The sequence below is a fragment of the Mastigoproctus giganteus genome, chromosome 6, assembly GCF_048544385.1.
Source record: "Mastigoproctus giganteus isolate SK-2022 chromosome 6, ASM4854438v1, whole genome shotgun sequence".
Lineage (NCBI taxonomy): Eukaryota > Metazoa > Arthropoda > Arachnida > Uropygi > Thelyphonidae > Mastigoproctus > Mastigoproctus giganteus.
Genome location: NC_143580.1, coordinates 123,745,823 through 123,759,890, shown reverse-complemented (window position 1 = coordinate 123,759,890; position 14,068 = coordinate 123,745,823). Strand labels below are relative to the sequence as shown.

Genomic DNA, 14,068 nt, shown 5'->3' with positions numbered 1-14,068 from the left:
CTTTACTCTAAGTTGCAGTTATGAAGTATAAAGAAATTAGATGTTAAACTCCAAACAAGATAATTTACTTTAAAGAAAATGTAAAATTCATAAGTACCCTTTCAACTTTTCTTTGCCTTTCTTTCTTCTTTCCCACCTTGCTTCTAAAAAACAGGAGAAACATACAATTTTGATAAATTTTTTATGTAACTTATAATCTTTTTATATGTATGCAGTAAAATTGCATCCACATGAAATGCTTATTCCATTTTGAACAAATGCTATAAAATTAAATAATTTATTCTTTTCTTTTTTTATATGCATGCATATAAAATGCTTCTATTTTGAACAATTGCTATGTAATTGTATACAGCAAACAACTCTATTCTTAACTAACATAATAACATAATGTTAATAACATAACCCCTCCTCCCTTCCTATCCTGTCTATCCTTTCTGTACACATTGTACTCCCCAAATTCCAGTTCTGCATTCCTTATATCTGTGTGACACCACGTCTCTGATATCCCAACAATATCTGCCTTTGATATTTTGAGCAATACCTCAAATTCATCAAATTTATTTATTAAACTCCTAGCATTGGTGTACATGCAAGTATACATGCACCTGTTCCTATTCTTAGCTACCCTAACACAACCCATGTGTTCATTTGTACCGCAATGACTCCCAGCAGTCTCTGAAATATTCTGCATCTTGTTTTCCAGGCTGCTGCTCATTCCAATAGAAGCAGTGAAGAATCACTTTCACCTCTGCCAGTGGCTACTGTTAATCTATTAGTCCTTGTATCCCCCCAAGCTAGTAGTTTTCCGACCCACCTAACACTGCCTCGATACAATCAGCAAATATTCTTGCACCCTTTCTATTTAAGTGTATCCCATCCCTGTAGAAGCAGTCTCTCCTGTTAACAAGTACAGACCAGGCTGAAAAAAATTTTTACCCCTTGAGCCTTGCACAATCTTTCCAGAGCCGAATTGATTGACAAGGCTCTCATCATATACTCCCTCCTATTGTGCCTGGGCAGAATTGCAGACACTTTCAAATTCAACCCTAATTCACGGCTTTTTTTCAACAGTGACCTGTACTTGTTAAGTAATTCTGCCAGTCTCCTACTCTTAATATCATTAGTGCCAACGTGTACAACTATATCACCTTTTCTGCCCTTAAAAGATGATATCCGCTCTACAACGTCATCAACCTTTGCCCCTGGCAGACATACTCTGGTCCTGTTCCACCTAACCTTTTTACAAAGCATGTTCCCCGTTTCACTGACAATAGAGTCACCAATTATATGAATGAAAGCAGAATAAAAGAAATTCACAGAGTCATATATTTCTTCAAAGTGATTGATAGGAAAGGTCACGTGATACTGTTGAATTGACAAGCAAACGTCAGTAAGTAGGCAGTACTAACAATTCACTATATGGCCAGCGCAGCGAAGTTTGTGTTGTATGTATCGGCAAGAGCTGCAGTCGAGTAATTTTTACAGTTGCAGAAACAATGTCGAAGAGAAAGTGTTTAAGTATTAATGATAAAGTAAAGATTCTTCGTGGTATTGACCAGGGTTTTAAGAAAAAAGATATTGCAGAGAAATATGGCATACCTGCAAGCAGTTTATCTACGATTTTAAAAAATCGAGAATCAATTTTAAATGCAATTGAAGGAGGAGCAGACAAGAAGCGAATTAAGTTGTGTATATACGAAGATGTTGATAAAGCTGTTCTAAAATGGGTGCAAATGATACATGAAAAGAATATACCAATATTGGGTCCAATAATTAAGCAACAAGCTCTGAAATTTGCACAGTCCCTTGGACATCCAGAATTTAATGCGAGCACTGGATGGTTAGATAAATTTAAGAAGCGCCATAGAATTGTGGAAAAGGTTATTTGTGGAGAAAGTGTTAATGTAAGTGAAGAAGATTGCAACAGTTGGAGGAACAATACCTTAAAGAAGATTTTGGAAGAATATGAACCTAAGGATGTTTTTAATGCTGACAAAATGGGTTTATTCTTTAAATAAACCCATTTTGTCAGAACACTTGCTTTTAAGGACGACAAATGTTTTGGCGGAAAACAAAGCAAAAAAAGAATCACTGTGCTAGTTGGAGCAAATATGACAGGAAGTGAAAAATTAAGACTTTTAGTCATCGGAAAATAAAAAAACCCAAGATGTTTTAGAGGCACAAAATCTTTGGAAGTTGACTACACCTTTAATAAAAAAGCATGGATGACAAGTGATATTTTTGAAGAATAGATATTAAAACTAGACAAGTGTATAGCAAAAGAAACAAAAAGAAAAATAGTGCTGATTACTGACAAATGTCCAGCACATCCTGCCAGTATTTCTGCCAAACTTAAAAGTGTGAAGTTGTTATTTTTATCACCAAATGTAACGTCAAAACTCCAGCCAGTGGACCAAGGCATTATAAAAAATTTTAAATTTCATTATCGAAAGAGAATAATAATGATGATTGTCAATGCATTATCAGAAAATAGAAATTTGGAGGTTACAATTAACCTTAGAGATTGCATCTCTGAACTGGCAAAAGTTTGGACAAATGTCACTGAATACACTATTCAAAATTGTTTTTCGAAAGCAGGATTTGCATTGAATACAGAAGTCGAACAACAAACAGACGAACAAGATGAACTGCCCCTTTCACAACTGAAAAACTTTTGGACATTATTAGAATCGTCTGCAAACATTGAAAATTAAATAACACTAGTTATGTAGTTAAATAGTTACGTTTACGTAGATCAAGATCTGACTATAACAGAACATCCAAATGTTGATGAAATGCTGCTGTGACCATGATCACAAAGAAATTAACGATGATTCTGAAGATGCATCAGAACAACCCGTAGAAAAGCCAACTGGCGAAGAAATGATTCACGCTTTTAAAACGGTTCGTCTGGGTCTACAGTTTTGTGAAAATGTTCCTGATAATTTTTTTAATGTTCTGAATAAATGTGAGGTCTTCTTTGAGAATCAGACATTTTTTAATCGTACTGCGCAAACGAAAATTACAGATTTTTTTTAATTTGTAATATTTACCTGAGAAAATTGTGCAAACAATTTAAATAAGTATGTTTTTGAAATAAAATACATTAAAAATAAATGTAGATTCATTTTCATTTTCTAATTAGATAATTTCTAATAAAAAAGATATTCTCTGTATAACGAAATTTCTCTATAACGAATTTTTTCACTGGATTTATTGAATTCATTATAGGGAAGTTCGACTGTATATATATATATTTGTGTGTGGCAAATATGTTTTACCTTTTATATTGTTTTTTTTTGTCAATTATTAAGTTTTATATGACTAATATATTAAGTGTTATATCTTTCTATATGGTCTGCATGATTCATGTATTAACTTTGCATTTCATAATAAATCTCTCAGGCAGATCAGATCTCTCTCTCTCTGAAGTTGGGCATTTACACTTCTAGCTTGCCTCAGCATTACAATTCTTCCCTTCCCTTTACAATCCATTCCTTCCCTCCCTTCACTTTTCTTTCTCCTTTTTTTACTTTTTTTCTTCCATTAACCTGTCTATTAGATTACTCGAGGGATCAGGTCAGCACTACTTCTATTCTTGATTTTTTCTTTTCCCCTATTTTTAGATTTTTTTTTTTTTTATCTTCTTTAGGTCAGTATGTTTCAGTATGTTTCAAGCTATGCTCCATAGACCCCTGGGTATTTGCAGTGATACATCAGTGGTCCACAAATAATGTCTAAAATTTGTTATACAGTAAACCCCCGCTATTCGCGGTCGCCGATTTAATATAAAATGAAACCTAAAAAAGTGTGAATTTTAAAGCGCCGTGAACATTTTTCGCCATAAAAAAACATGGGCGTGGCTAAAATTATCTTTCCCGGTCAAAACAGCGCTCAGTGGGTGGGGGGAGAGGGGTGACAAAATCGCGAGCGTGGATGTTTCTCGCTAATCCTTGTTCAGTATGTGTTATGCACTTTTCATGGAAGGTTTCGTCGTTTGCTTTTAATTTATATGCTTATAAATTGAATAAATTTATCAATTTATAAATTTATATGCTTACAAAAGTACCGTTTTGCAGTGTAAAACAGACTTTTTCGAGTGTGTTAACAGAAGAAAGTGACTTTATTGTGGACAAGTTCTTTCTAACCCGTACAAAAATATGGCTACAAATAACAAGGGAAATGTGAAAATATCAAAGAAGGTGATGACATTAGCGAATAAAATTGAGTTATTGGACAAAATTTCTAATGGTGAAAGTGTCTCCTAAGTGGCAAAACATTATAAAATCAATGAGTCAACGGTACGATCAATCAAAAAATCGGAAGAAAAAAATCAGCCGTAGTGTCCGTGAAAACACGCTTCAAAATTGCTCAAGATTTGCTCTGTAACTCGTGATGTTAAATTTAAAAAAAATGGAAAAAGCTTTAAATCTGTGGATAGAAGACCGAACTCAAAATAAAATTCGGTTAAGTTCACTCATCATTCGTGAAAAGGCAAAACTCCTTTATCAACACTTTAGCGAAACTGGTGATAGCACTGGCGGGATATGTTTTTTAGCTATAGCAAAGTGCTGAATTGAAAGATTTGTTTGAAATTTCTAATAAATATTACATTTAATATTAAATTGTTTCTTATTTTCATTTCGATGCCATATGCTTGCAATTCACTATGTACTGTCTATGTACATAGTCATATTATGAAGGTACATATAATACATACATAGACAAAATTTTAGACTAGTTTTTCTTATATATTTCATACTTTGGAACGGAACCCCTTTATTACTATGGGAGCAATAAATCAGTATTCGCGTTTTCAGTATTCGCGGCATTTCTCAGGAACGTAACCCTCGCGAATAGCGGGGGTTTACCGTATTTAAAAGCTGAAAAAATTTAGAGAATTGAAAGAATATTGTTAAATGGCATTCACAAAAACATTTTCAAGCTAAAAGGTGGGGTGGGGGGTCCTAAAGTTTGAGAACTGCTACCCTAAGTCACTTCCTTATCCTATACCAATCTTATACACTTTAATTACCTTTTCTACTAATATTCACCAGTGACAGGGCTTCTATTTACAGGATAGTGTTATGATCCCAGCATGTATAAGTACTTGTTTGCTGTATACTGCTTTCTATCTGTATAATTTAGTGTTATTAGAGTAGAGTTGCTCCTACTCTACGCTTTACGTTATTTACCATTTAAAAGTAGCTGCAGGCAGAGGTGGAAATGATTCTTGCACTGCTTCTATTGGGATGAACAGCAGCCTGGAAAGCAACCTTGAATACAGAAAGAAACCTTGAAAACTTCCCATTTAGAATTTGCTGATGATGTTATCAACATCATCAGCAAATTCTAAATGGAAAGCATTCAAGGAAGTAATTTTGGAAGCTACTAGGCTTTTTGTTCCAACTAAGAAATACTGTTCTAGGTTTAGGCTCAAATGGATGTCAGATGAATTAATGAGACTCGTGGCAGAGAAAAAAATGCATGGAATGCACATAAATTGTCAGGCGACAAAGAAGCCTATGGTAAATACAAGCTAGTCTGTAATCAAGTAACAGAGTAGTGAAGGTCAGGCAAGCGAAGGCAGATTATGAGAAATCTTTGGCAAAGGATGCAAAGAAAAACAGCAAAGACTTCTTTACATATATAAACTCTAAAAGGAAGGGGATGAATCAGATTGGTCCACTTGATATCAATGGTTTGACTGTAGATGATCATTTTCAGATAGCTGCCAAACTAAATAAGTATTTTGCATCTACATTCACCCTCTCCTCCTTGAATAGGAGTTATTCAAGGAGGAGAGAACCAAATGTTTATCAAACTCTAACAGGGAGTTAAATGATTGTGTAATAACTGAGAGCAAAGTGGTGGAGAAATTTTTGAAGTTAAAGATAAGAAAAGCACCTGAGGTAGATGGAATCTATCCAGTTATATTAAAGGAGGTGGCAAAGCAAGTAAGCAAACCCTTAGCCATAATTATGAGAGCATCCTTGGACTCAGGGAAAGTCCTCACAGAATGGAGATGTGCAAATGTATCTACAATTCACAAAGGGAGATCAAAGGGTGACAAGAGTAATTACAAACCTGTTAGTTTAACATCTGTTCCAGGGAAAAGAATGGAGTCATTGGTTAAAGAAGCATTGCAGGATCATCTAGACAAGACAGCAGTAATAATTCAGACACAGCATGGATTTGTTAATGAGAAGTCTCGTCTGGCCAATTTGATTGGATACTATGACGTGGTCACAAAGGAGCTGGATACAAAAAATAATTTTGATATCATATACTTGAATTTCAGGAAACCTTTTTATACTGTTGCACATGTTAGACTATAGTACTAATTGGAGCAGAATGGCATTAAGGGAAATTGCTGCAATGGATAAAAGGATGGTTAAGGGGGAGACGACAGAGTGGTAATCAATGGACATAGCTCTTCGTGGACTAATGTTATTAGTGGTGTCCCCCAGGGTTCAGCGTTGGGCCCCATTGTTGTTTTCTGTATTTATCAATGATATTGATGATTGTATATCAATCTTAATGTCAAAGTTTGCAGGGTTGTTAATAACAGTAATGACAGTATGCTACTGCAACAGGAGCTGGAAAACTTGGGCAGATGGGCTGAGAAGTGGCAACTGAAGTTTAACATTGACAAATGCAAAGTACTGCATATGGGTAACAGTAACCCCAGAGAAATGTACCAACTGGGTGGTGTTACACTTAGGGTAGTGGACAATGAAAGAGACCTGGGAGTAATTGTGCAGTCAGATATGAAGTTTTCTGAGCAGTGCAGACAGGCTGCCTGTGTTTTAACTATACAATTGCTTTCTTGCATCATGGGGTTTTGTCAATGTTATACAGGAATTTTGCGAGCAGGGATAAGGAGGTGATTATACCCTTGGTCAGGTCACACCTTGAGTACTGAATACACAGGTCTAGATGCCTCATTTTACGAAGAATGTAGAGTTGCTAAAACGAGTACAGAGAAGGGTAACAAGACTGGTGAAGGGAACAAAGGGATGCTCTTACAAAGAAAGGCTTAAATTCTGCAAATTGCAGCTTCTGGAGATTAGGCCCCTGTGAGGCAATCTTATTAAGGTGTATAAGGCCTTGAATAGATTGGGCAGGCTCAATGCTGATGGGATTCTTCCTCTTGCTCAGATTGTAAACATGAGGGGGGCATAGATTCAAACTGAAGAAAGACAGTTGTAAAATAGATATGCGGAAATTTTCCTTCAGCAGGTAGTTGATTGCTGGAATAAACTTCCATCTGTTGTTGTGGAAGTTGACAGTGTAAATAAATTCAAGGTAGAACTAGACAAACATTTGGAATGAATGAATCAGTGAAATGGGAAGGGTTGTTTTTTTTTTTTTTTTTTTAACTGATGCTGTATATAAACTTGCTTTCTTGCATCATATGCCTCTACTAATACTAATACCTATAAGCCAAAAAATTAGATAAGCATGACCTTCACATATATTTGATCAAGATCGTCTTGCCTCTATTCAGCCTTGGGAGGATGGAGTCTTCCACTGGGAGGAATGGATCTTGTTTCTGTGTTTTAACTATATAACCATGATTAAACACTGGTAATGATGGAAAAAACAAAAGGTGGTGGTCAGCAGCACTAACATGCACGAACTTGCTACTTTTGTGATCATCATCATTGAGGATGCAAAATGCAAACTTGGTTGAAACATGTTGCATTCTTCCCAGAAGTTGTGTTAAAATATTTTTTGTTGTGCCATATGAAATACTAATTTAATTAGCACAACAAAAATACCATTCTCTCTAAATGTTTTTAACATTTAATGAGTTTCTGTTGTACTTTCTCTAATTTGATACAAAATGTGATAATGAACCTAATTCAGACTAAGTCAGATGAATGGGTGATTTGTGCATTACTGTCTAGCTGAGTCACTAAACATATTATAACAAAAGGTAACTAAAAATTAAGCCACTATTACACTGCACTAATTATCACAGAGTAAAGTGGCTTAAATTGTAGTTATCTCTTTATGGAAATAACTCCCAAAGGTCTGCAAGTTTAGGGAAATGCCTAAGCATTTCCGAGCTTAGGGAAATGTTTGTGCAAATTGTAACTTGTTACAATGCTACAATTTCAGGATATATGCAAAGTTAGTCCTCAAACATTTTGATAATACCTTGTATAATGCAGTTTCTAATAGAGATTTGTTTGAAACTTTTTATCTGGTCCAATATCTGTCGATGGAAGTTCCTGCAGTTCATTCCTGTAAGGCATTCTTACTGTGGCAATACAAGAACACCCGTGCCAGCATATTTTTGTAGTGGAAACACTTTGATGCCCTCAATTTTCCTATGCACAGTGATTTGACTTTGTATGTGTGTGTGCAGGTTTTATTGACAACAATGTCCCCCTGTCATTCATCATTTTAAAGCTCTGTGCCTTTTGTTCATCAGATTTACAAGCTAGTGTCTTATCAGGAAGCATGTGATAACACAGCCGGCTTCTTGTATGATAACTTTTAACTGTGATGGATAGTCACCAGCAGTTGGTGTCTGCACATCGAATTTCAACTAAAATTGAAACATGGCGAATTCAATGCCTCTTTTCCATTAGCTGAGCCAGCCCTTGCTCACTTTGAATTTTTTCTTGTACGGTTGATGCACTAGTTGTCTAAGTCTTTCTTTGATTTTTCAGCCTGACTCCTGATAATTTCACCAGATATAGGCATTCCTTCTGCACGTCCTTGTGTTAACCATGTGAACACAGCCTTACCCAATGGGCTGCCACTTGCCCTCATCACAGTCACTTGTTGCTTGCCATAGGTTAGCTTCAACTTTTATCCATCCTCTGAGAGTGGATTCCACCACACCTTTGTCGAGATAACTCCACTTGCCTCTTTCCCCATTTTGGTAGGTCCAGTGCAGTTAGCTCTTCTTGAACTGACCATGATTTTCTTTTTTTTATTTTGAGAACTTTCCATGGACATTTTATTTTTTTTATTAAAAAGGAAAGGAAAGAAAACAAAAATCTGAAAACACACATAAACATTATGTAGAGTAAGCTTGCATCCAATTTCCAAAGAGCACATATAAACTTTATTACTGTTGCATCTTTCAGAATAGTTTTGAGTTTATTCATATCACTGAAATTACCTTATAAAACTGAACTCAATCAATAAAGTAAAATAAAATGAAGACAAATGTAAAAATAAAATAAAATAAAAAAATGAATAAATAAAGAGAATTATTATTTGATTATCTTTGTAACAGGTGCCTCAGCTGTATTTGCCTAATACAAAGACAAATGCATTATGACAATTGAAACAACAAAAAAAATGAAAAGTGGTATTATAAAGTTTATTCGTAGGACACCATGTTTACAGATAGCAATCGTGCTAATCACTCATGAGGCCTGTAAAAAATCAACAATTATAAATGTTCACTGAACTGGTAAATGTGCCGGAACAAATTGCAAATCAATCAAATTTGAAGCATGTGAAAGAGAGGGGGGGAAGTGATATTGGAGTCCAACCCTTGACCACATTATATCAAGTCTACAGCATATGTGAAAAAAAAAAATAATAAATAAATAAAAAATAAACAAAAAATTCCACTGCAGGCTAAATTGTGCATCTGTAGTATGACTATGAAATGGCCAAATGATTGCTTGTGGACTGTCTCAAAAGAGAGAGAGAGAGAGAGAGAGAGAGAGAGAGAGAGAGAGAGAGAGAGAGAGAGAGAGAGAGAGAGAGATGTTATGTACTTGGAAGTAGGTAAACCCCCCCCCCCGCAACTCAAGACTGCAGTTCAGGGCAACTCCCTGGGAAGCCCTTACTGCCTATCCTGATGATGCCATGCCATTTCCCATTCTCAGGCAGCATGGTGTGGGATGCTGACTCTGGACTACAGCTTGTCTGACCAGTGAGAGATGTCAAAGTTTACACAAAACTGCCATGGAGGCAATCCAAATCCACACATAGGGCACCCTAGCCCTAGCCCTATGACTTTCATCCCCCCCCCTGAAATCCCAAGCTTTTGCCTGATGGGCCCTACCATCCTAAATACCTTTTGCTGTTGTCATGAAATCTCCTTCCCTGGAGGGAGCACCTGCACCTCTACATAGGTGCTCCCTCTATCCCCTACTTTTCCATTTTCTGATGGAAAGCCTTCCAAACATTCACCTTCTTTCTATTCATCTTTTGTCCCAACCTTAACCTGTCATCCTTGTGCTTGTTTCCAATAAAAACCTCAATTTTTTTTAATGGGTCCTCCCTGGCAAGCCTACTGTGAGCCAGGGTTCACCTCACCAGAGACTTATGCAACACCTGTTGACCTGGCAATGACGGAACCCTGGTTCCCTGAGGCCTGGCAGCTATGAGGCCAGATGAACAACGTGCCAACATACCACTATTCAAACCACACAATAACTCACACTCATCTGGCCTTGACAGTGTTTACATTGCATCTCAAAAGCTATAAACATGGAGCTGAGAGAAACCCCCAGTTTTGTAGCATTGAACACTATACAGGTAGCCCTCAGTTTACGACGGGGTTCCATTCCTGAGAGAATTGTCGCAAAAAAAAATTCAGTGTAAAATGAACCTCGATAAGAAGTCAATGAGTTACACTCCATGCCCCTCTAAAAATTGACATAAGTAATATAATATCTAAAATGAATTCTATGAATGTAAAACAGTATTTTTATGAATATAAATCAATTAAAAGTAATATGGTATAAAATAACCAAACTAAATATAATTAAATAAAAAAATTAATTTTGTACATTTACTTTGATATGTTCTGTGTAAGGTTCCCCGCCCCCCTGCACTGTTCTTTTTTGACAGTGGCGTAATGCAGAGAGATTTTACTTTTCTGATGAAGCCCCTGGTTGAGGATCTTACCTTTTTTGAAGAAAGCACGCAGCGTTGACTGTCGAGTTTCCTCTTTCTTTCTTTGAGAATCTCAGAATAAGGGCCAATGGATACAATTACGCTCCTTTTGACTTTTGCACTTTGCTCCCAGTCGTGGTTAATCCCACAGAGCTCATCGAGCGAGGGCTTCCATGGCTGAAAGGATGCACTGTAGATTGCTTATATTCATAGATTTTAGAGGAGGCTCTTCATCTTTTTCTTTCTCCTTCTCTTTCTGTTGGCTTAGTTCTTTAGCCAATTCTTCCAAGTCTTCATTGGAAAGCTGCTGTCCATGGCTATCCAACAGCTGTTACATCTTCAACTGTAACTTCATCCAATCCTGCCTCTTTCACCAGCCAAGTAACATCTCCACTGGCCCTAATTCTGCAAAGTTGTGCATAAATTGTGGCAGAAGTTTGCACCACGCTCCACTCAAACAGTTCATCGACACTTCCTTCCAAGCTGTGTTGATGTTATTAGTGCCCTTAAAAATGTCGAATGAGTGCCAATAATCCTTGATAGTTTTGTCTGACCTGTCCAAACTCTTACCATTTCCATGAAGGTTTGGCAGAGGTAATAGGCTTTAAAGAGCTGGATATCATCATTCTTCTCTTTCTTGGTGATTCCTTTCTACTTCTGTCAATCTCTCTCTCTGGGTAACTCGGGAATTTTTTTGACTGGTGCAGCATAAGCCTCAGGCTTCCTTGCACTGTATAGCTAATAATAATAATAATAATTACTCCCTGATCAATTGGTTTCAAAACTGTAATGGTGTTTGGTGGCATGTAAATAACATTGACATCCAGAGATATTCCCACTTCAGCAAGTTTTGCAGGATGGCCAGGTGAATTGTCCAAGAGAAGAAGAACCTTGGCTAGCAACCCATTCTCTTGGAAAAACTGGAGAACAGTAAGGCAAAAATAGTTTGTGTACCAATCCAAGAAGATTTCTTGTGTCACTCAAGCCCTCATGTTCCATTTCCAATAGACTGGCAACATGACTTTGTTTAGTCCCTTGAGAGCATGTGGTGTCTATGAATTGTACACCAACATTTGTTTTAATTTTAAAGTGCCAGAGACATCTGCACCCCAGCAGAAGTGTTAGCCTGTCTTTTGCCATCTTGAAACCTGGTGCAGACTGCTCTTCATGGGCAATGAAGGTTCGTGATAGCAATTTCTTCCAATAAAGCCCGGTTTCTTGAACATTAAAAATGAGATCAGGAGGAAAATTACCCTCCTGTACAATGGCTTGAAACTCTGCAGCTGCTTCAGCATCTGCACTTGCCACCTTCCCACTTAATTTCACACAGCAGCACTTACTTTGAGATTTAAATTGCATGAACCTTGCTACCTAAAAATGTCTCATCACCACCCTCTTTTTTCTTGAGATCTTCAAAAATTGACTTTGAAGAGGGTGGTGATGAGACATTTTATTTATTTTTGTGTTTTTTATTTAAGTCATCCACTCACAATGACAATAATTTCTCCATTTTTTTCTAAAAGTTTGCTTCTGCTATAACTCACATCGCACTTAGTGTCATAGCATGTTGCATCTACTGTTTTATTTTATCTGCATTTTTTATTATGGTACTCACAGTCAATGGAGGCAATTTCATACTTCTACACACATTAGGACGTGTCTGACCATCTTCCATTCTACAAATTACTTCCATCTTTTTTCCCAATCTGATAGATCTACATGACTTTTTAGCGACATTTTCATATTCACTTGGCTTTACTGCACTTCTCTTACTAGACATGGTGGCTCTTATTTTATTAATTTAATTAACAATTTTTAATTAATACTCACAAACTGACACAGTAGAATAGTGGCCCAACAATAGTACACCAACAAGCGAACTGAGAGTTTCTCTCCTATCTCTGACCACCTCATGCCTGATTGGCTTAGATGGTAGATGGGGGTAGAGCTCATCTCTGACTGACTGTGCTGTTTCTTTACATCATATTCGGTATTTATAGTTGCACAGTTTTGAAATTTTTTATAGTTTTTTGATATTTTTGGCCTGGTTTCAAAACTGTTGCTATTGTGAATCGTTGCAATCATTTTAAGTACTTAACTACAAGGTTTTGACGAGTACTACTACCCTTGTAGTAGTACCTGGACAAACTAACTAAAATGCTATGATGAAAATATCTCTTCTCTTATCAAAAACTTTATTTTATTTTATTAAATATGTTAATCTTACCTATTTCTCTCCATTAAAGGTGCCATAAAACTGAATGGCAATATCATGGATGGGGTTCTTCTTTCATAGGCATCTCTTGCACCAAGGCATGCAGATTTTGGTGTTACAAAATGCTCTGGTATATCATCACTATCCTCATCAAGATCATCTTGAATTACCTATAAAAAAAAGTACCATACTGAAAAATTTTCATCAAATGTATATGTACAGGGTGATTATAAATTAGTGAGCATAATTTCAGCTACTTGTAGGTAGAAAACTGTTAGTGGTAGAAATATAAAATTTGGAATGGACAAACACATGCAGAAATGGAAAGTGTGAGGGGGGAAAAAGTTCCAAACACTGCCACAAGGGAGAGGAGGTTTAGGAATGTGGGTACTACAATATAAATCTAATCTCATTGTGTGACTTGCAGATGTGCTTCTGAGAGGATCATTTGGAAATGGCAAATGCAGTCAAAACTCCCAACCTAATAGTTGTGGTGAAGTATTAAGAAAAAAATCAAACACTCCAAAAGTAGATCATGCTTTTTGCTAATCAACATTCTTCCACTAGCACTAGGGCAGTTTATGACAGCTTAACATTCAATGATTTGCTGTCTACAGAGTTCTTCAATCCATAATGTTGTTGTTATAGTTGTTGTTGACTCTACTGTCAGGGAAACGAGGAACATGGTATTTAAAAAGGATAGGTGGAACAGAACCAGGGTTATGTCTGCCAGGGGCAAAGGTTGATGACATTGTAGAGCGGATATCATCTTTTAAGGGCACAAAAGGTGATATTGTTGTACACCTCTCCAAATAGGCCTACAAGGCTGGGACAATTCATATTGCAAATAGACTTCACACCTGCCGGTTTTTAAATAAATTTCAATACTGCAACTAAAACACTTTATTTACAATAAAATAAAATAAAATAAAATTACAAGTATATAGAATAAAAATATATAATAATCTAAAACTG

General features: G+C 36.4%; 1 protein-coding gene across 1 annotated transcript in view; it reads right to left on the bottom strand.

The window, feature by feature from the left end:
* The window catches only part of LOC150084556 (uncharacterized), an 81,204-nt gene that overhangs the window by 13,813 nt on the left and 53,323 nt on the right, over positions 1-14,068 (bottom strand). Inside the window, exons 5-6 of the mRNA XM_090376285.1 lie at positions 13,106-13,263; positions 98-143 (exon numbers count right to left, since the gene is read on the bottom strand). Of these exons, the coding sequence (XP_090232411.1) occupies positions 98-143; positions 13,106-13,263 (204 nt within the window). The remainder of the gene's footprint in view (positions 1-97; positions 144-13,105; positions 13,264-14,068) is intronic.